At 37.9% G+C, this 24,214-nt stretch overlaps 1 protein-coding gene across 1 annotated transcript; it reads left to right on the top strand.

Annotated features, from left to right (window-relative positions):
• Window positions 1-1,976: 1,976 nt before the first annotated feature.
• LOC127812100 (chloride channel protein CLC-d) lies at window positions 1,977-23,059 on the top strand. Its single transcript, XM_052352425.1, is given in 24 exon segments — window positions 1,977-2,543; window positions 2,662-2,734; window positions 6,426-6,442; window positions 6,444-6,648; window positions 6,751-6,797; window positions 6,899-6,997; window positions 7,790-7,864; window positions 15,374-15,462; window positions 15,835-15,975; window positions 16,045-16,115; window positions 16,221-16,300; window positions 16,406-16,555; window positions 17,576-17,635; window positions 17,729-17,803; window positions 18,580-18,731; window positions 19,132-19,267; window positions 19,338-19,469; window positions 20,804-20,881; window positions 20,968-21,023; window positions 21,143-21,229; window positions 21,308-21,464; window positions 21,579-21,680; window positions 21,792-21,838; window positions 22,678-23,059. Coding segments are annotated over 24 exon segments (2,418 nt in total). The 5' UTR covers window positions 1,977-2,363; the 3' UTR covers window positions 22,787-23,059.
• Window positions 23,060-24,214: the final 1,155 nt, after the last annotated feature.

Genomic DNA, 24,214 nt, shown 5'->3' with positions numbered 1-24,214 from the left:
TCCATGGCTCCTCTTGCAGCTTTTGCTTGATCATGGGAGCTCAGTTCTCCAGTTCAGCCTCTGGGTTTTTAAATAGACTACTTCTCTGTCAATTGATCGTCTTCATTTTGTCATAAACAAATGTATGGATCTTGATTTGAAATTATCATGCATGTTGCAGCTTAAGGTTTTGGCTCTTGATTTTCCAATCTCTATGGTTCTATTTTGTATATAGAACCTGTCTTTAAAATGGGATATTCAATCAGTTTTTGACTGAATGGACGTTAGATTACAACAGGAAATTAAGCAACAGTGAGTGGGGGTGTGCGTGTGTGTGTATATTTTCAATACCAAGAGTAAAATACATAATTAAAAAGGGTTAAATGAAATATCATATTCAGTAAATCTTTTAACTAAATATACTTTCTCTACTTTTTTGAGCGGTTCTCGCAGCATACATTCCATTGGGGCGGCGAAGAATAATTAAACAATATATTAATTAATCACATGGTCTACTAATTAGTAGTCAAAAAACCAGGAAGAAGAACTGACGTGGCCTACTGTCTCACACGTGTTTTCAAAATTTAGTCCCAACCTTTTAAAAATATTTTTTTTATTTAAAAGCTTTTACTTTTTTAATTAACATTATTTGGTCTACCTACCATCATATTCCAACTCATTAATCTTAATTTGAAATGATGGAATTTGTTTTGGGTGGTGGGCCCGTAAAATAGACAGTGGGAAAGGGGAGACCCATCTTGACTCCAATGCAAAATCAAACCGTGCATCTAAACATTCGAAGGACGGCCTAGGGGTGTTTAAAAAAGTTGCTAGATTGTGATTTTCGGTCGAATGGACCGATTTTTTGAAGTGGTGGTTTGGTTCGATTTGAAAAAATGTTAAACCGTGTAGTTCGTAATTTGACAGACTGACGATTCGATTCAAAATCAAATTGTTCACATATAATATATAATTAAAAATATATATATATTATAAATATAAAAGGGGCAGGCACCAGCAGTTACTCGACCTTTTTTTCTTCGGCTCTTCTTCTCCTCTCTTTCTCCCATTTCCTCCCAAAACCCTAACCTATTTGCAGCACCCACCCACGCCACTCGCCACACCGTCTTTCTCTCCCTTTTCCCTCGAACATTGTCGATCGGCACTAATCCACAGACAGCCCCCACGTCATCGTAGCAGTCAGCACCTATCGCCGGTAGTTGGTATGCTCTCTCTCACTCTCAATTTTTGTTGATTATTTATTTACTTATTTTTAGTCACAAAATTCTTGTGAGGAAAAACTTTCAGCAACGGGCCTTCGTCTTGTATTTCTATATTTTGACTTATTTTTAGTTACAAAATGCTATACATGTATATCTGTATTATGCTTGGATTTTCGATTTACTGTTTTGTTTTGTACATTATATTGTTCTGGTGAGGATGTGTTTTTGCTTCTTTTTTTTTTGCTGCAACCTATTTACTGTATTTAGGTCTTTTTGGTTTGGTTAGCTTGATGCCGAGGCCCCTTCTACTTCACCTTCTTAATTCTTACACTATTCTTTTAAGAGACAAGAAGTGACTTGATTAACCTATGAAACCGCAAAAATCGAAGTGAACCAAATCGAACTGCAAAATACAGTGCAGTTGCGATTTGACACATTAAACCAGATCAAAATCGACTAGACCGAATTGCGAACACTCCCAGGATGGACGGACTAGCAAACTCAAATGGAGCACACCTATAGGGTGGGGACAAGACGAGCACAACTCCATTCATTTTTGAATTATATTATTGATACTTTCTAGAACTATATAATATATTATAAATAATAAAAATATTTCTGACCTTATCGCCTTAAGTAAATAGTATTATAGTATTTTAGTCATATGTCTCACCGTCCGATTATCTTAAATAAAAAATATTTTAAATATTTAAATTATACTATATATACCTCAAAAAAATAAGCCATAATATACCCTCGTCAGGACCGAGACACCTCAACAGACAACCGAGATACCACTTGCAAATCTGAGAGAGTCAATATAACAAAGCGGAAGAAGAAAAACAGAACCGAGACTCCTCAACAGACAGAGAGGCGTAGCAGTGGTCATCTTGCTTTCTCTCTCCTCTCTGAGCAGCAATCTTCTTTCTCAATCTTGTTCAGTTCAATTCAATTCAATTCAATAGGAAACACAATCCGATCTCTGTTCTGTGATCGCTTGAATCTCAGAGGAGTGAACTGGGTGATATTGCACCGACGCGAAGCCTTCAGAGGACCAATTGGCCTGGCCTCTAGGGTTTAGGGTTTGGAGACCAGATTTGGAGTTCGGAGATTGCGATTTTGCTGGATAGATTTATGTGTATGTAGGTTGAGGTAGCAATCATGCTTTCGAGTCATCTCCAGAACGGGATGGAGACGGCGAAGTTGGTGTGGTCTCGGCTGCCAAACTCGGAGGACGAGGTTGAGATCGACGGGCTTGGCCGCTCGAAGAACAGTGACGGGAGCGAGGTCGAGAGCCTCGACTATGAAGTTATTGAGAATTATGCCTACAGGGAAGAACAGGTCGTCTCTCTCGATCCATTTTTAACTGCAATATTACCTTAGAACTTGTGAATGTGGAAGTGGTATCGTTTCATACTGCAATTCTGAGGTTTGATTTTTTGAGATTTGATATCTGCAGTCACAGAGAGGAAAGCTTTACGTCGGGTATTATGTGGTAGTGAAGTGGTTCTTCGCTTTGCTCATCGGGATAGGTGAATAATATAGCTGCTGTCTCTGGTTTATGATTGTAATTTCTTGTCTCTTTTACTTGAATTTAATTTCGTTGAGACTGAAATGTGATCTTGACTCAGATTTAAGATCTGCTTGGATGATATGCTTTTTTCTTCAAGGAAAACAAAATATAGTAAAGAGCCTTAAGAATAATAAAAAAGATTGCAAGTATTTATGCTATTCGTAATATGCGAATGTGGAAGAGTGGAATATATGTATTGAGGCCTTGTGGGCAGTAATAAGGGTCACCAAGCTGCCTTGAGATCATCCAAGTCAGGAAGATGTGAAGATCAAGGTGCCTCCTTGGCCAACAGTGACCTACAAGTTTGTACTTGCCATTCCCACATTGTTGGCTGCCTCTAATGGTTGCTAGGAGTTGCTCTGTCTGATGGGGCCAATCACCTCATAGAGCATCTTCTTTTGTTTATTATATTTGCCTTCTAGTAACTTTTCATTTGTTGATTGGTCAAGGTGTGTCCCCTCTTGCCTTTGCTGCAAGAGGGTTGAGCATCTTTACAAAACCCTTGAATTAGCCGTTGATCCCTTGGGTCTTGGTGATGATAAGATTGGCAAGGTGGCAAAGGTGGCTCAACTTATAGGGCATGGCCTCTAGCCAAGGAATCGGTAAGTGAGCAGTCATCTCTTGATGAGGTGCATTGTGTTTGAGTAGTTCCTGTGCCATAAAAAATGGACAACAATCATCCTTAAGTGAAGGGAGGGAATGCCTCTCTGGTTCTCATTGAGATAAGGCACTGTGTGTGCTCCTCAGTCAAGGCTAGTTAGTCTTTTCGAGGGGCTTGGGAGAGGAGGTGGTTGGCTCATGAGGCTGGCTTGCGGTTTTCCCTTTGGCAAATGAGTTCATTGGCATAGAATGTCACCTGACAAGCTAGATTGATGTGCTCTTGAGAATCTCCTTATGCCATAGGGGCCCTAATTTTGACATGTGGGGTTAAACCATTCATGCATCCATGGTGAAAAATGAAAAAGCATTTTGGGTATGGGAATGTATATTAGAGTATTATGGTATGAAACTTGGAGTTCAAGTTTTTAGCAAAATTACAGTTGTTCAAATAGCCAGGTTCATTGTTTGAACAGCTCTACTCCAATGGATAGTGAACTTTTTTAGAAATGGAATGTCCTTCAGATGTTCTTTCAGCAAATCCTCTGTTCGAATATGGATATGTCTGGATAAATGTCTGGAGTGAAATAATGAAGACTTCACTTTAGCGTCATACTATTGTGTCAGATCTTGAAGGATCTGATAGGAAACTCTAGAGAATTCATGAGAATTCTGGAGAATTAGGGAGGATGATAGAATTCGGAAAAGAGAGTGAAAGAGAGAGAATGGAGAGAATTAAGGAAGAATTTAGAATGAATTTGATTCAAAATTCAGCATAGCCTGAATACAATCAAGCAGGTCCTTTATTTAGAGAGGATCCCTCACTTCAATTCCCGCCAAAGGGAAGTTTTATTTACACTAGTACCCCCTTCTAGAAATAACTATCCTTTTCCTAACCGTTCATATGACAGCCCGCCACTTGCATGTTATATTCCCTGCCGTGACTTATATCATGACATATTGTTTACTTGTGAAAGATAAGTACCAATTGTCTATCTGTCATCTGCTCTTTGCAGATAATATCCTTGTGTTTTATTATGCATCTCAGTGATGTGGAGATATCTCAGTCCTTTTGCCTTTAGATTGTGTTAGTGTTGGGCTTTAATTTAGGTGACAGTGAGATTATTCAGTAGGAGTTCAGGTATGCGTAAAAGCTGTCAAAAATTCACTGTTACCTAGTTGGTCATTTCTTTTCCATCTTCTTTATTGCTCTACCTTTGGGTTCTTCTTGCAGAGCTGATAAAGACTGGGAACATGTTATGGAGAGGTTTGAGAAAAAGGAAATACATGTTGAACGGGTGCATTGATGCTGTCATTTCTTGTATTCCTACTTAATCTGTGTTTTACTTACACTCTCTGGCTCATAGATGGGAGAAACTTGAAGAGGGATATCCTATAGCAGGATATTTTTTGTGGAACATTATATTTTCGTTTTTCTTTAATAATCTTGGAAGACTCTTTGATTTAGACGACTATAAAGAATGGAGACTTTTCTATTTGTTCTTTTACATTTCCTTATGTGGTCATTAGAAGCTTGCGCTCCCATGGAAGGGGTGTAGAGAGCAACCAGCCCCTCCGTTGCTAGGATTGAAGTTTGGGAGTCATTCTCACAGTTAAAATATTTTTAAGTGGGAGATATCATTCTAGATTGGTGATGTATCATTTATATATGAAGCAGGGTCAAGTTTGTTGATTTTCTATAGCCTCATTGTCTTGTGCCAAGGTTTTTGGAGTTCATTTGGTCATTCTGTCCTTTGTGACTGCCCCTTGTGTGGTTGAAGTCATGGTTGTCCAAATCATAGGTTGAGAAGGATTTGGGATTTCACTCCCATTTGTATCACATGGTTTTTTTTCAGGGAGATATGTTATGGAGTTTTGATGAAGAGGAGGTGCGACAAACATTCTAGTTCTCTTTTTCTGGCTGTTTTGAGTCTTCTTGCTCTCTTGGGTTTGTCTAACTCTTTTGACTTTACAAAAACCCAAACCTAAACACAAGATTTAATGGCGACATAAAGTACTTGTTGTTATGGTCATGGAGAACTGGTCCTTATATTACATTAGGTTGGTTGAGAAGGACTCAACCTCAGTGCTTAGTTTAGCTGGGAAACTAGAAGGCAAAAGTTCTGATAATAAATTCTCGAGTGAACAATTCTTTGCAGTTATACCCTTGGTTACCAGTCAACGTTGAGTGTTGATGAATTTAACCAGGGGCAGATATTTGTAAACTATTGCAACTGGAAAATATAGATGGAAACCTAGAAGGCCAAGGTTCCAATAATAAATCCTGTATTCACACGCTAATGTATATCCAAAAATATCTGAGTGAACACTTATTTGCAGTTTATACTATTGATTACCAATCAAAGTTAAGATGCTATTGGTGAGTTTATGTTAATTGTAGAGTTATTTTTGCTTGAATAGTGCTAGACAAATTGAACTAGTAGTTAGAGGACTTAAATGGTCAGTATTGGAGGGTGATTTAGTTGCTAATATTCAACCCTTCTGTTCTTTCACATAGAGATAAGTGATGAAATATAAACTGAAGGTACATGCATAGGGTGGAAAAAGGGGAAGTATGTGAACTAAGGCTTCTTCAATGGAGATATATGTCCCGTGTTTTAGTTCTATTGAATTGTTAACCACCTTCTAATCCAAAAGTTTTTAAGCTGTTAGATGGAGGGTTAATTTTATCTTTTATATTATCATTTTTACTCTCAACACACTCTCTCACATGGGAAAGCCTTCACTGCATAACTGGACAAAACATGTGCAACAACTTAAATATTGAGTTAGCAGTGAGGTTTGGAGTTAGGACCTTTGCTTGCCCTAATATCATGTTGAATTGTGCAACAATTGCTTGCTCTAAAAGCTTAAGCTGTTAGATAGAGGGTTAACTTTATCTTTTTATATTATCATTTTTATCTCAACAAGTTCCTACAGTTTTGTTTCTGCTTCACAGTCCTATTTTTGTGGATGAGGGCCTTAAAATGTCCCCCCCCCCCCCCCCCCCCAAAAAAAAAAAAAAAAAAATGACTTCCCATGCGTTTTTTCAGGCACTGGATTAGCTGCCTGTCTTCATTAACATGTCTGTTGAAAATTTTGCTGGATGGAAGTTCTCGTTGACTTTTGCTATAATTCAGAAGTCATACTTTGCTGGATTTATAGTGTATGTATTGATCAACTTGGTCTTAGTCTTCTCCTCTGTATATATTATCACACAATTTGCCCCAGCAGCAGCAGGATCTGGTATTCCTGAAATTAAAGGGTACTTGAATGGTAAGTGGCAGCTTTCTGGCCTTATCAGTAGTATTATTGTCAATCGGCTACTTAAACTGCTGCATATTTTTGGAGATTGCTGACAATTATTTAAACATGCAGGAGTTGATACCCATGGTATCCTTCTTTTCAGAACCTTGATTGGAAAGGTCTGATGGACCTTTTTTTTGTGTGGCTTTGTTCTGCTTTAGTGTGAACTTTATGGGTATAAGGAAAAACTGATTTTTTTTTTTTAATTTTGATTTTAAAGATATTTGGCAGCATTGGATCTGTAGGAGGCGGTCTGGCCCTTGGCAAGGAAGGCCCTCTTGTTCACACCGGTGCCTGCATTGCTTCACTCCTTGGACAAGTAAGCGCATGATGCATGAACATATTTAGTGGTTTAGGTTTCTTGGCCACTGAGATTCTCTTATCATGTTTTGGATGTTGTGGAAATAATTATTTGACGACGATATGTAGAAGTGATAACTGGATCAAGTTAAGCACTCAGCACAGTATTGAAATCTCTGTCCATTTCTTTTAGATTACATTTCAAATGGTCTTGGTATATTTAGTTATTCACTATTTTTTTTTTTTTTTCTGGCATGCATGACTTTCTGTTGCTATGTCAGTGAAAGCATGTATGACAGATTTCTGTATTACCTTCTTCCAAGGAGCATGCTGAAGTTCAAATTATTGATTGTGTGTGTAACAATATACATATGAATAAAGAAGGTCTATCTGGATCTGGTATTTGTTTCTTAAATATTGGTACTCGTTGATCACTTCGTACTATTTCTGTAAAGCAGGAACTTTTGGATTAGTATATTTCTAAATCAGAGATGCATTACTTCTTTTTTTTAACTTTTTCCACTTCTGGTGTAGATTTCTTTGATTTTTCCTTTACAATTTGAAGTTTGAAATTATTAATTGGATGTTTGGATCAATGAATGTTTTTCTGCACAGAAGCTGGCATTACTTCTGTTTTTGTCTTTGCCACCTTCTGGTGTATGTTTCTTTCACACTTATCCCTTTTGCAATTAGAATTCTGAAGCTATAACTTTAACTTGATGTAATTATTTTGCTATTGAAATGATACTCTCTACCTTATTGTCTCCTATGCTTAATGAACTTCCTTTTTTCTTTCTATGGATAAAATCAGGGTGGATCAACAAAATATCATCTAAGTTCCAAGTGGCTACAGTTTTTCAAAAGTGACCGCGATCGCCGTGATCTTGTGAGTATTTCTGTGCTTCTTAAATTTTGAACTCTGTGTGCTATTGGAAAGTGGCTGATCAAATTCTTTCTATCTGTTCATTTGTTATTTGTCCCTTCTAATAAATAATTGTTTCCCACTTGTTAGTCTTCATGCAATCTTGGAGTATAAGCCTATTTGATTCAACTCATTTTGTGGGAGAGAATTATGTAGAATAATGCTTGTTGTTTTCCTCTGAATTTCTGCATGGGAATCCTTTCTCTTTGTCTTCGTATTGGTCATGTTCTCATCTGCATTGTTAGCGCCAATGTCAAGGATAAAAATTCTTAACATCTAAGTGTCAAGTCTCTAAGATGAGACTCAAACAAGTCAGAATTGTAGAATATTTGAGGGAGAGATGAGAGTTTTGGAGGGAGAATTTGAGAGAGAGAGAATTGAGAGGGAAAGAGAATTAGGAGGGAAAGAATTCTGTTATTACTCACATGAATTCCCACTCATACATCTTAGCCTTATATAGGCTCTTCCCTTTGGCTAACAACCTAACCGAGGGGTACAATGACAATGCAACAACTAACTAATAGAGTTGGCTAATGCCTTATCCACCGCAAATTTCAGAATTGCCCTCGGATCGTGACATTCCCCTCCCCTTAAAAACAATTCTTGTCCTCGAGAATTTAGAGTAGGCCAGTAGCTCTTGGGAATTGCTTCAGCAATTCTGGGAGGTACTCTCAAGTTATATGGTTTGGTTGCATGTGCGACCACTATACCAACACCTAGGTCAAGGAGGTTGCACCGTGGTAGATCACCCTTTTATCTAGAATGGCCCGAGGCTCAAGAGCTTCTTCTAGATCTTCACCCACAACTGGCAAATTTTGGCTAGTAGGGGCATTAGGTTCAATAGACTTCTTCAGCAATGAAACACGGGATGAGTGTTGATCCCAGTTGACAATTGAAACTTATAAGCCACCTTCCCCACTTTTGATTCTATGAGATAGGAGCCAAAGTACTTAGGGCTGAGTTTGGAGGCAGGTGTGGCTGTATAGGCTTGCTGTAGGAATCTTTTCACCTTAAGGTAAACCTTGTCACCCACATTGAAAGACCTCTCACTCCTCCATCTATCCGCTTTCTGCTTCATCCTGTTTTGTGCTATGGCCAATTCCTTCTTCAATATAGTTAGCATCTCTTGCCTCTACTGCAGATATTGTTCCATAATAGCCATGTAGGTTGTGGAATTATATATTGTTGGCAATTGGGGGGCTTGTAACTGAACAATGTTTCGAAAGGGTTTCTTTTAATGGCACTATGGAAACTGGAACTATACTATCACTGTGCTAAAGACAACCATCTATTCCAGCTTTTGGGTTTAGTGAAACACATACTCCTAAAGTAAGCTTCGAGGCATTGATTGACCCTCTCAGTTTGGCCATTTGTTTGCAAATGACAGGCAATCGACATATGCAACCCCACTCCTAATTTCTTAAACAATTTCTGCCAAAAATTGCTAGTAAAGATCTTATCCCTGTTAGACACAATAGATTTAGGCACCCCATGAAGTTTTACCAATGAGACTAAGAATGTCCTTGCCACTTCCTGAGCTAAAAAAGAGTGTGTTGAGGCTGATGAAGTGTGAAAAATTGGTTAGTCGATCCACCACTACCAATATTTTGTCTTTCCCTTCAAATTTGGGTAGCCCCTCAATAAAATCCATGGAAATTTCCTCCCATGCCTGCTCAGGTATAGCTAACGGCTGCAATAGGCCTAGATATGCCACCTGCTCATATTTACAACGTTAGTAAGTTGTACAGGAAAGCACAAACTCCACCACATCTTTTTTTTTTTTGTTTCGGCTAGAAGAACAATTGTCTCACCTTATGATATGTAGCCTGTATTCCTAAATGACCACCCAATGTGGAGCAATGTAGTGTCTTTAGGATCCTATCCTTCAAGGCTTTATCATCTCCAATCACTAGCCTTCCATTGAATCTCACTAAGCCATTGGAGAGTGAGTAACCTAGGCTCCTTGTGGGATGAACAGTCAGTTCGGTCACAAAATCCTTCAACCATTCAGTCTGATCATAACTCCCTACTATCTCCTTAACCCACTCAAGCACCACTGTGGTTATAGCTTGATGACTACCCTTTTCTTCCCTCCGGGATAGAGCATCTGCCACTAAATTCTCCTTTCCCTTCCAATAGAGAACAATATAATCTAGCTCCATTAACTTTGAAACCCCCTTCCTTTGCAAGTGTGTATGTAGCCTTTGTTGAGATAGGAACTGTAGACTCTCGTGATCTGTTTTGATTATGAAAGGGTTCCCTTTAAGGTAGTGTCTCCATTTATCTACCGCCCCCAATACTGCCAATAACTCCTTATCATAGACACTCAGCCCAAGGTGCTTTGGAGCTAAAGCTTGACTAATATAAGCTAGGGGTCTACCTTCCTGCATAAGCACCACTCCTATCCCACTTTCACAAGCATCAGTCTCCACTATGAAAGGTTTGGAAAAGTCTTGCAGTGCCAACACTGGGGCTTGTGTCATAGCCTTTTTTAGTGCCAAAAAAGCTGCCTCAGCCTATGGGTTCCAATGGAAGTTGTCTTTCTTAAGTAGCTCTGTCAAGGGTCTATTGATGATACCATAATGTTGTATAAACTTCTTGTAATACCCTGTTAGCCCCAAGAACCCTCTAAGTTCTTTCACTGTGTCAGGTCTAGGCCACTCCACCATTGTTTTGACCTTACTAGGGTTAGTTTTAACCCCTTCTCCAAAGATTACATGGCCTAAATACTCCACCTCCTTGGCAAAAGTACACTTCGATAGCTTGACATATAGTTGGTTAGATTTTAGGACCTCAAAGGTGGTTCTAAGCTGGATTAAATGTTGTTCAGACTTTGGGCTATAGATAAGGATGTCATCAAATAAAACTAATATGAATTTTCTCAAATAAGGGTTGAAATTCCGTTCATAAGTGTTTGGAAAGTGGTTGGGGCATTGGTTATCCAAAGGGCATTACAACAAACTCATATAGCCCTTGGTGTGTCCAAAAGGCCGTCTTGGGTATGTCAGAGGGTTTCATTCGGATTTGATGATATCTGGACCTTAAATCCAATTTGGAAAAGATTTTGGCTCCAGATAATTCATCTAATAGGTTATCAATGAGGGGTTATAGGGAATTTGTTCTTGATGGTATTGGAGTTGAGTTGACAGTAGTCAACACAAAATCTCCACGTTCCATCATTCTTTTTAACAAGAAGAATCAGGGAAGCAAATGGGCTTTAGCTATGTCGAATGATGGAGTTAGATAACATGTTTGAGAATTGTTTTTCTATCTCTGCTTTCTGTATTGGTGAGTGTTTATAGGCTTTGATGTTTACAGGTGTGGAATGGGGCTTGAGGTGTAAAGAATGGTTTAATGGTCTTTGGGGTGGTAGGCAATTGGGTTCAACAAATAGGTCCTTAAATTTTGTTCAAAGTAAGTGCAAGCTATCAGGAAGTTGTACCTTAGTGGAAAGTTGAATAGTAGCAGGGCTTACAGTTGTTTGAGGCTTCCTCCCTTCCACTTTCACTTCTACTCCTTCCCATTCCATGGTGTGTATTGAATACAATTGTGAGATTTGCCCCACTTTATATTGTATTAGCTTCTGCAGTTTCTTCCCATTGATCATTTTGCACTCTCCATGTTCGAAACTCCCCACCAATGTTAACTTCTTGCCTTTTATCTCCACAGTAACTTCCAACTTATTAAAGTCAAATGTTAAGAGGCTAACTGTATGCATCCAATCAACCCATAGAACAATGTCACAACCCCCTAATTTCAGAATCCTCATATTAGCTCTGAATTCTTGCCCTTCCATCATCCATTTAAAATCTACACATTTATAGTGGTTATACATTTTGTTACCATTAGCCACTGTCATCGATAAGGAAGTGGTGGCTGTCATCCTACATTGCAATTCAATGGCAGTTGCTTCGTTTAAGAAGCTGTGAGTACTACCATTGTCTATCAATACCATGAGTTTCTTCTTACCAACATGTCCCATCACCTTGATGATCTTTCCAGTTGGACCCCCTCTTAATGCATGGAAAGAGATCTCTCCACCCTCATTTCCCTATTCTTCCTATAGTGTGTCCTCTGCAACTTCACTTTTTTCCTCTTCCTCTTCTTCTTCTATGCCATCTGCTCTATCCATGTTCAAGAGTTGCCTCTTACATTGGTGACCAGGGCTATATTTTTCCCCACATCTATAGCACAATCCCATCAACCTCCTCTGCTCCATGGTAGCAGTTTTGTTAGCAAGCTAGTTGGGGTTTACCTCAGGTACACTTGGAGTCAATTCAGCCACTAAGGCTTGGGAATTACCTCTTGTCGGGTGGCTAATAGAAGGAATTGGCCTAGTCCAAGTCTTGTTTCTCTTAAAGATAGCTTCCAGAGTCAACTCTTGCAACCTAGCCCTTTTTGCTGCCTGTCTCACTGTGGTTAGCATCATCATCTTTACCATGAACCTCAATTCATCCTTTAGGCCACTAATAAAATTGGACACGAAATATTGCTTTGTAAGGGAGGGCTGGGAATTCCACATTAGAGCACCTAGTTCTTCAAATTTCTCTTGATAATCTGTGGCCGATCCCTCCTGTTTAAGTTTGTTAAATTCCTCAATCACATCGGCTATATTCCTCTTCCCAAAAGACTTACACAATTCTTTTGCAAAATCAATTCATCTTGTCTCCATTCCTCTAGATCTAGACCATCTTTGAAACCATGAATCAGCCGTGTCATTCAAATGGGTTGTGGCTAGGGTAATCCTTTGATGTTTAGCTACATTATAAAACTAGAAAAAATGCTCACATTGGCAGATCCACCACCTAGGTCTAGATCCGTCAAATAGAGGTATCTCTAACCTTGGCATAGGGGAGGATTAGTATTAGGGGAGCATATTTCTCTTACCTAAACTCTTGGCTCCCCATCAGACAAATTTCCCACCTCTGCCACTCCTGGGGGCCTAGGGAGGTTGCCCTGTCCGGCCATACCTGAATCAACTATTGATCGGGGAGGAAATTTCAGCAGCAACCATAATTAAGGGAGCGAGGACAACATGTTAAACATGCTATTGATCCTTTGTCAGTATTGCTTAATTGTTTCCCTATGCCTCTCTAATTCCTTTTGCATGCTCTCTTGAGAGGCTATCGAATCCTCCTACATTCCTTCCTTAATAGCCTCCACACCTTCCCTACTTTGAGTGATAGCTTCATGAGCCTATGTCATGCCAAACTCTAGTGCCTCCATCCTCGTTCCTTCCGTCATCCAATCTATAACTGCTCTTCGGTCACGATTCACTATGATCTGATCTTCTTCGCCTGTTCGCAACCAATGCCGAGTCTACGCTAGGGATTGCTGGCTTTGATACCAAAATGTCAAGTCTCTGAGATGAGACTCGAACAAGTCGGAATTGTAGAATATCTGAGAGAGAGAAATGAGAGTTTTGGAGGGAGAATTTTAGAGAGAGAATTGAGAGGGAAAGAGAATTAGGAGGGAAAGAATTCTGCTATTACTCACATGAATTCTTATCCTCATACATCTTAGCCTTATATAGGCTCTTCCCTTCAGCTAACAACCTAACCGAGGGGTACAATTGACAATGCAACAACTAACTAATATAGTTGGCTAATGCCTTATCCACCGCAAATTTCAGAATTGCCCTTGGATTGTGGCACTAAGATTGAGTAATTTTTGTTGTTTTACATATTGGAAGTGATAGTCATGCTATGATATCTTTGCCAAACTGAACATAAAGGCTGTAACTAGAACGTGAACAACAAGCTGTTGCCTGTGACTTGAGCCTTAGCCTATATTGTTGATTCATGGGGAAAGTCAAGTGGTGTGGCGTGGTGTGGAAGGTGTCCTATAGGAAGTAATGATAGGCACTATGCTGCTGCGAGATTGTTGGATATAGGGAGAAGAGATTCAAAGGGAGTGAGAAAGAGGAATGTCTTTGAACTATTTTACCTAAAATGTGGATTGTTCTGGTATGTGAAACAGAAAAAGGAATAGGAACATGGTATGACACATTATTCTAGAATATGTTGCGGTGGATAGTTTTGTATTTATTACTATTAAAATCTAAGATACTTTGCCCATGGTCTATTGGGCAATTAGGTATCCAATGAAATAATGCAATCTAATATATTGTTTCTAGAAAGAGCAATTAAAAATGTTTAGTAAGGGGCATATTTGGTACTATGTGCAAAATATGAGTATAAGTTAGATGAGAATATTTGATGGATATGTGCTCCTACAAGAAAAAACAAAATAAAAAACGAGACTATGTGAAATAAACTTAAGAGTGGTACCATTTGCAAATAAGATGCAGGAGATGAGATTAATAAGGTTTGGACATGCGAGAAGAAGACTGTTAGACACACCTGCAAAGTGAGTAGATGAAATGGAAGATCTTTGAAGCAAAAAGAAGTAGAGGATGACCAAAGAAAACATGATGGGTAACCCTTAAACATGACATAGGATACAATAGGCTTATAAAGGATACGGCTGTGAATGGAGATGTCTAGAGATCTAGAATTCATGTAACGGACCCTACCTAGTAAAATTAAAGCTTATGATTGTTGTTGTTGCTGTATTAAAAATTGTTTTCACCAACTGATTGTAGAAAAGCAAAGAGTGATACCAAAATCCAACTGAACACAGACATTTATGTGTGCACTTATGCCCCAAAATATTAGTTCTTATTTGAAGTTTTGTCTATCCAAGATCTGTAATGGATCAGAAAGCAATCTTGCTAGTAAACTCCCCCTCATCAGCAAATGATTTCTGTCCATTAGCTGCATAGAATGTTGTGGGCTAAGTTTGCCAGCATAATACAATTATAAGCTGTACACATGTTGATAATTGTAACATCTGCATTAGTGATGTTGCTCTTCAAAAATAAATAAACAAATGCGTTTGCATTGTGACATTCATGCAATTAATATGCTCATTACTTAATATGTTCAAATTGTCCAGAAACATTCCATTATTTTTCTATTATGTTGATGGATGCTACATGCTATGTTATTAGATTGTTCAGAAACATTCCATTCTTTATTTGCCATCATTCCTCTTTTTTTTTCCCTAACTAAAAAAGAGTATGGAGTAGGTGACTTCCATTGCGCTTATTTGTTAGACGGTTCCCTTATATGAATTTTGTTCCTCTCCAGTTGGTAGGAACTGGAGCTCTCCAAAACATGAAACAGTTGATCAATGGCTGTGAAAGAGCACAACATAAAAGATTTAAAAAGCATAATGGTGATCTTATAACTCAGAAGCTAAAACAAATTGGGATATATTTTGGCAGTTTGTTGACCATGAATTTTGAATTTGATGATGCATTGCAACCTTATGTCATGAATTCAAGATCTTCTCACTTGCCGTAACTGGAGCAGATCCTGATCCTATTGTTAATTCACTGAGTTGCTTTGACAGCAGGGAAGATATTTCCTCTAGATTGTGCTCATTTTATTGGTCTAATGTTTTGAAAAGGTAACATGTGGATGTGCAGCTGGAGTTGCTGCTGCTTTTAGAGCTCCGGTTGGCGGTGTATTATTTGCACTGGAAGAAGTTACATCGTGGTAAGCCTTTGCCTTGTTTTCTTTTGTCTAAATGCTATGAATATTTGTGGACTGCTGGTCTATATATGAGACTTTACAACCCCTATCCCTATGTGTTCAATTATTTATCACTTCGCATGAACATTTTACTACTTTAGTTTATACATTAGATTATGCATGCATGACTGTTCATGCAGACGCTTGCATGTAGAACATCAAATATGTGACACATGCACTTGAATGAGGTGTGTGAACATGCCAGACGCTGCCATTTGTATATATAGTGTGTGCAATATTTGTGTGTAGTTCAGTTTGTGGCTACGTGTATACTTATTTGCAAATATTGGTGTGTATGTACATTACATGTATTGATTTCCTTGATTCACATTGAAGGTGGAGGAGTCAACTTATGTGGCGTGTTTTTTTCACATCTGCCATTGTGGCTGTTGTGGTGCGGACTGCAATGGGATGGTGTAAGAGTGGGAAATGTGGACATTTTGGCGCTGGTGGCTTCATAATATGGGACATCTCAGAGTTAGAATCTGAACTTTATATTTTCTATATAACCTCTGTTTTGAGTTTTCTAACTATGGTTCTTTTTAGTGGTCAAGAGGATTACTCATTTGAGGAGTTATTGCCAATGGCAGTTATTGGTGTTGTAGGGGGACTTCTTGGTATGCTGTTGTTAGACATATTGTTCTACCTGACAAAGAATATAAATTTTGTTGATCTTGATGTTTTTATGATGTTATAAAATGTATAAAATTGCCCCTCTGCAGGAGCCTTATTCAATCAGCTTACTCTTTATATTACTTATTGGCGTCGAAATTATTTGCACAAGAAAGGAAGCCGGGTTAAAGTAAGTTTTGAAGTATGATGGTAGAGAATTCAGTTGGTTGTGCTGACCTTTGTTGTTCCTTTAAATGCTGGGGTATTTTGTCTAACATGTTCCCTAATATTACAGATTATTGAGGCATGTCTTATCTCCTTGATAACATCAGTGATTTCCTTTGGGTTACCCCTTTTTAGAAAATGCAGTCCCTGCCCTGAATCTGATCCTAGTTCTGGTATTGAATGCCCCCGTCCTCCTGGAATGTATGGGAATTATGTAAACGTAAGATCTGCAGTTTGTCTTTTCCTTTCTTTTTGATTATAGTGGCTGTATTTATGTTTTTACCTAAAGTTGCTTTGTATCTAGTATATATTTTTATTATAGCTCTTATATTGGGCCTCTCTGCATGTGCAATTTATTTATTTATTTTTTTGCAAGGGATGGACCTTCTGCTTGATATTATAATTCATCAGATTCTTCCATTTTTTTATGTCACAACTGTTTTGAACCCCTTTTGTCCTATTTTTTGGGTGGTGGTTGGGTGCGTGTGTTTCGTTGTGGTGGGTTTTGCAGCCAAACCCTGCTTGGTTAGTCTAACAGGGGAAGTTTATATCTGATTTCCATGATTGATGTTACTACAGGAAACAAATTATAGATGGCAAGTTATGAGCAATGGTTTTTGAGTCACAACTCCTCAATTCAATTCATTACTATTGCTGTCTCTCTTTGGTGTATGGTATTTGGGATAGTCAAGGTGCAGAGCAATTTTCTATGATATTCTGTTGTTTCTCAAAACCTCTGGGCCACAATTGTAGAAACATTTTAAGTCTGCTTTAATCATAAAATTGTGAATTTGATACCAGCTTTCTAAATTCAGTGGAGTGCATTTTTGCTAAGACGTTGGCCCGTTCACTTCTTTCAGCGTAATCAATTTATTCTAGAGCTATGAAGTTTCTCCATTTGTATCATTATGCACTGACACCCAAGAAACATTGTTAATACAATCCAACCTCTGTTGACTATAAAAGAAAGCGGAAGGCCACCATACCGTTCGATTCATCTGAGACAGCAATATTGAAATTATATTTCTTCTTCAGTTTTGCGCCTCTTGTACAAGCAAATTGGTTATAACTGATTTTTTTTTTTTTTTCCATCTTTAGTGGGATAAAGGCTGGATATGTTGTTGTTGTTGTTGTTCCATCTTTAGGTTTGAAATTCTATCTAGTTGATAGACTAGGTGGATCTCCTCGTCATATCCTTTTCTCTTTCTTATTTTATTATTATTTTTCTTGCCATCTGCAGTTTTTCTGTGCTAAGGACAATGAATACAATGATCTTGCAACTATCTTCTTCAATACTCAGGTCTAGTGAATTTATTTTGGCTTCATCTTCTTTTACCGGTTTCCATGTTGTCCTTATTGTCTTCATTTTCTAATTGTTTGTGTCATTGTGCAGGATGATGCCATACGGAATTTGTTTAGTGCAAAGACAATTCATGAATATAGTGCCCAAAGCCTGCTTACCTTTTTGGTATTGTATCTTTCATTAACTTGCTGTTTTTCTTTTATCTGGCTGAGTGCTCTTTTAATGTGTTGCACATAAGTAATGATGCATGTTTAACTAAGGATTAAAAAAAGTTCAAAAGTTAATTCTTGATATTGTAAATTGCATAGCACCTATATATATATATATATCAGAATTCTATACGTCTATGATTGATAACAGTTGATTTATATGGACAGTGTTGTTGCTTATCCATTATGTGTTTCATTTTGAAATGTTGAGCTTGCCTGCTGTCTTTTATGTTCTTATTTACCAGTCTTTTGATTGCCACAGGAACTGATTCAGATCTGCTACACCTAGAAACTTTAAAAGTAATTGTTTGGCACCTCATCTGTTATATATAAAATAATTAGTAAGAGCTTTAGTTGTGTGTCCTTTTTTATCCCTTGTTTTCTTAGGTCAGTTTTCTAACCACCTCGAAGGTGTAGTTACAGATGTAGACTGCTGCTATTTTGTTTCCTGTGGTGATTTCCTGCTTTCTACCTAATCTATTCACTTTGTAAGGGGTTGCATGTTGCCTTTTGAACCCCAAGACAGTTATGTGTTTTTTGTCTTGTCCAGGAGCAACTGAAAGTTGCCTTTTATTAATTAATGTCTTCTGTTATATTTTATAATTACTATTCATAAAGAGTCAATTATGTAAAAGTAACTTGGAAATGCAATCTTTCATGCTTTCATATTGTGTGAAAATTTTGTTATTATTTTATGTAAGTTCAATTATTAGTTTTTTTTCATTTTGTCAGGTCATGTTCTATACCTTAGCAGTGGTGACATTTGGAACTGCTGTTCCAGCTGGTCAGTTTGTTCCTGGAATTATGATTGGATCAACATATGGGCGTCTTGTTGGCATGTTTGTTGTCAGCTTTTACAAGAAACTTAACATCGAAGAAGGAACGTGAGTTATTATTTCTCTCAAACTTATGAGTTGTTTATTTCATTCATTATGCAAAAACATTTTCAGCTTGAATTGAATGCTTTTTAATGAAGAAAATGTCAATGTTGTTGAGTTCTTAAAACAATTGCTGAAAATTTGGGAACAATTAATGAACTTTAGGAAATTATAGAAGATTCATGGAACAATTTAAAATGAAAGAATAGATAGAATGTGCATGAAACATTTCTGTGATGCTTACTTGTGTAAAGTTGGTGAGGTGTCCTTGCAAAGAACAGGACAAGGCACCCATATGTTTTGACGTCAAATGGTCATGTTCAAACACATAATAGTGCTTCATCCCATTCCAATGTGGCTTATAATCTCCAGAACTTAATCCTTTCACTTATGGTGAAAATTTTAGATATGCTTTGCTAGGAGCGGCTTCCTTCCTTGGAGGTTCGATGCGGATGACGGTCTCACTTTGTGTTATAATGGTTGAAATTACAAATAACTTGAAGCTTTTACCTCTAATCATGCTTGTTCTCCTTATTTCAAAGGTACGCTTTTGAGACTTTTGCATTATACAAATATTTGTGCTTCGAAAAAAACCAAGTCTTTTCTTTGCAGGCTGTTGGTGATGCCTTCAATGAAGGTATATACGAAGAACAGGCTCGTTTGAAGGGCATACCATTACTTGAATCAAGGCCTAAATACAAAATGCGGAAAATGACAGCAAAGGATGCATGTGCAAATCAAAGGGTAAAATTTCTCTAGTTTTCAAATTCCTTGATATGTGGACACCTACACAAGGAACTGAACTGAAACCCCTTAATGGGTACCATTTAAATCAACACAAATATCTCTCTCCCCCTCCCTCCCACCCTCTTCCTCTCTTTTGTTTATTTCAGTCTCTCTCTCTTTCTTTTCTTTGGTTGGGTGGGGAGGGGGAAGTGGGGTTGGGGGTTGGTTTTCTTCCAATTGGGGAAAGAGCAAGTTTGTTGCTGTTATTGACCTTCTTCCTTTAAATACTTGTCAAGGATGTGTACTATTTTGGGAAGGCCAGATTGACCTGAGTAAGTGCGGCTCTGTGGGAGGAATCTTAAGAAACCAATTAACCGTGAGATCAGATGACATAGGTAGGGAGAGAATCTAGACGATCAAAAGAGAGAGAGAAAAGATCATTCTTCTAGTGGTTTTGGTAAAGAGGAGGTCTGGATCATTACAATGGCATCCCACGCCCTTTTTGTAAGTTATTTAGGCCTCAATAGACAAGCTTGGGTGGCTATTTGACCTTGGTCGATAGATTTGTTGGAGAACTAATATAGACTTTCAACCCATGGAGCCATCTTTCTCAACTTTGATCGTGCAACCTCTCTAGGAACTGTAGAGGTATGAGCTCTTTGTCTTTTCATATTGTGTTCCTGAAGTGACTTTTTTCTTCTAGTTCCCTTCTCTTTTGTTAACTGGTCAAGGAGTCAGCCCCCTTTCCTATGTTAAGGCGGGAGAGGATAAATTCCCTGATAAACATTTGAGTTTAAACTCCAGAAAATGTCCTTGAGGATTTGGAGCCTGGTTCTCTGATACTCATCTGTAACCACAGGGCAGATGAATGTAGAGGTTGAGGAAGTACATTCCGTTGGGGGAACAATTTGGAATGTGTAGCCTTTTGGCGAAGTTGTTACTGGTTAAGCAGTCACCTCTTGGCAATGCAAGTGGTGGAGAGGGCTTGCAAGACACCTCATGGGGCTAGCTTGTAGTGTTCCATTAGGCAAGTGATACAATCAATAGTCTATTAGTGCCCTAGGAATGGTAGAAGTGTTACATTGTGAAGAGCTGTAATGTCAAGTGAGGCTTCCAGCTTGCTCAGGTCAGGGTAGTCAATACTTGCATCCACAAAGGAAGAATCTTTTTATATCAGGGGCTAGTACTTGCCAAACCATACTTAAGTTTCAACTGCTATTAGAAAAATATTGATGTTTTCTTGCTTTGTTGCATGGCTGTTCCTAGTTTACATACATATCAATAGCCTTCTTGTTCTATTTGCTCCTGTTCTAATGTGGCATATAATTTATTGAACTAAATTCCTTTTATAGGTTGTCTTCTTCCCTCGTGTCATTAAAGTTGCAGATGTAGTGTCCATTTTAAGAAGCAATAATCACAATGGCTTCCCTGTAAGTTAAGCTTGTCTATTTTTTTCCCTCTTGTTTAATGTTGATTTAATCTCTTCAAATATTTTCAATGCTTTAATGTCATGCAGGTGATAGAGCACACAAGAAGTGGAGAAACACTTGTTATTGGGCTCATGCTTCGCAGGTATAACAGAATGAATCTGAATCTCGGTGGATTCTGTTGACTGCAGTTGCATTGTTTATGTCATATTCTACAGATTTGGTTGAAAATGAAGTAACTCTGACGGTTTATTTCAAATGCAGTCATTTATTGGTACTTCTGCAATCTAAGGTAGATTTTCAGCATAGTCCTTTGCCCAGTGATTCCAGAGGCAGTTCTTTGCCAATCAGGTAAGTGGAGGCCTGATAATAGTTAATGTTGTCTATTTAGTCAAAATCTGAAAATTCTATACTACCACTGAGTTTCAGGCATAATTTCAGCGAATTTGTGAAACCCGCTTCAAGTAAAGGATTGTCCATTAATGATATACATCTCAGTCCCGATGACTTGGAAATGTACATTGATCTTGCAGCTTTTGTTAACCCCTCCCCATACATTGTTCCTGAAGATATGTCTTTAACAAAGGTGATATCCTTTAACGTATTTCGTCATATTTGTATATGGTTTTCATGCATGAATAATCTTGTGCTTTTGAGATGTCACCTGAAGAAATATTGCATACTCTTTGATGGGGTACAGGTTTATAATCTTTTCCGTCAACTCGGACTGAGGCATACATTTGTTGTTCCACGTGCATCTCGTGTAATTGGAATGATTACGAGGAAAGATTTGTTAATTGAGGTATATCAGCTGGACTATTACATTATGATAGTATTAATTTACTGTCACTGGGCTTTGGGGATTAAATCCCACAAAAATAAAATAAAATAAAACTAATTATCCTTACTTCAGGATAACGAGGATTCATTGACAATGGAGCTCCAATCAACTAGTGTAAGGTCTCTATGCTGCTTCACCCATATGTCTGTCATTCTGGTGCTTTAGACGTAATGAATTTTGATGGTGTTGAGAGCTTTTTACTGTTCCTGTGATCATCATAAATGCTACTTCTTTTTGGGTTTAATGTGTGAAAAAGTGTGCAGAAATATTCGTCACGATTAAAAACTTGGTGTTGTGGCCCATTCTTGGCAACAAATTGTAGGAACCCAATTTCAAGAGTCTCTTTTACTTTCTGGGCTTTGATACATAAGAAAGTAAACAAATGATTCCTTTTATTTTATTCGAAGAACTTCCTCTTAATTATACTTGACCATATCAGATTGCAAGCAAATAAGTGGAAATAAGAGCCTTATCTCAGGTCTTTTGGAATAATATTCAGTGTTGGCCTTCCAACGTGAATGTAAGTCATTTAAGTGAACTACCTATACAACACAACATCTGCCCTCATTTAGTTTCTGAAAGATATCCTTGCATAGGGTTTAGTGTTTTTATGAACTGTCTAGCTTTGTGTTTGAACTGCATACTAATATTACACAACTGGAAGTCAAAATTCATTGAATTCATCAAGTTCTGGTCAAGTTCTGTTTTGTATTAGCGTATAGATCGTCAAAATATATTTTTATATTTGCTGCTCTCTCCTCAAATGATCTTCGGGCAGGGCAAGAAGGTGCAGCCTCTGAAACTTGCATAGTTATGCTATACTTTTCACACTATCTAAGAACTAATGAACGCTAAAACACCACTTTATAAGTGCATTTTCTTGCTTGCACCTTATAGTTCATTTTTTTTTTTTCTGATACTCAATATATTTTTATCTTTTCTTCATAAATATTGGCAGAGATCGGCAACGTAGAATGAGACCATCCACAAGGAATAACGATGCAGACCTCCCGTTACTAAATGGTCTTCTGGGTCAAGATAATTCCTCCAGTCGACTTGCCACCTAACGCTACCTTGACGACGCCATTTCTCCAACTGCTTCCACATTTCGTTTTGTTAGTGAAAATCTGATTCTTTATTTGTACCCACCCCACCCCCCCAAAAAAAAAAAAAAATTGTAGTTAGGGTATAGCTGTTCTTAGTTGTTTTAGGGTATAGTTTTTCTTAGGTGTTACGGTGAATTGCAACCTTGAATTTTGTACAAACGCATCAAAGGAAAATGGTTACACTAACTCAGAAAGAGCATGCGAGGGAGGAAAATGATGTCTTTGATTCTGCAAGTCGGAAGGATTCCTCTGCATTACCTCTTATTCTGCTTTTCATCTATCTCTCGTCATTTTTCCTCCATGTTTTTCTTGAAATGATCTTAGATGTGCACACTACTCCATGCCATACCCTATAGCCCCACGTTGTGGAATTTGAATTTGAGCATTCATTGTGACGGAATCTTTTAACTGACGGTTTTAGTATACGGATAATTGTGAAAGTATAATGGTTTCGTGTTGTGAGTGGTGCCTGTACTTTGACCATTGGATATGGGCTGATAGCAACTGACTGTACATCAGTGGGATGTACTTTTTATCTTATCTTGAACCTGTACGTATTGCTTGATCCCATGCCTTTTAGAATACTTGTCAAAGTAAGGTATTGTTGCGCAAAATACAGAAATGCAGAGACACCCGGGTACCAGTGAAGCCTTTAAACTCAATAACAGAGACAAAGATGATACTGAAAATAAGACACAGACAGCATACGCAATCATAAAATGATGGAAAGTATAATAACACGAGAAATTTATCGTGGTTCACTCAAAGAAGAGTTATGTCCATGTTGAGCTTCGACAAATGAGAGTTCACACTGTATTATCAAAGTAAAAATAGGGTTTATAATACTTATAGAGTAAAAATATAATATTTACAGTATATAAATCTCACAATCATTTTATTTACTGAGACTGATTTACTACAAAAAATGTCTCAAAACCATAAGAGTAAGAAGATAATAGGCTTACTTTATTTGAACTAGAGATAAGAACACGAAGAAGACTGAGAATATGAAAAACAATAAAATGAATCAACTCTCAGGTCTAAGTCTCCTTACACTTTCTCTCTCTCAATTTTTGATTAATTACACATCTTGATGCATAGCAAATAAATAAGGGTCGCACGATGCATCTAAATAGCTTGGATTGCAGCAGATAAAAGGCAACATCGACGGTCTATTTTGCACACAAGAACAAGACAATTGGCACGATCGAGAGAAAGACGTCCGAGCGATTGCCAAGTTGCCCTCCGTTGCCACGTGGTAGCGGTTGTTGCTGACCCTCCTGCCCGGCTCCTTTAATGCTAAATGATGTCGTTGAATGCTTCATAATCAGTAGGTATTTAATCTTCATAAAATTGATATATTACTCACATAGGGCAACTTTATATTGC

This window comes from Diospyros lotus, chromosome 10, assembly GCF_014633365.1.
Source record: "Diospyros lotus cultivar Yz01 chromosome 10, ASM1463336v1, whole genome shotgun sequence".
NCBI lineage: Eukaryota > Viridiplantae > Streptophyta > Magnoliopsida > Ericales > Ebenaceae > Diospyros > Diospyros lotus.
This window is presented reverse-complemented; position numbering and strand designations above follow the sequence as displayed.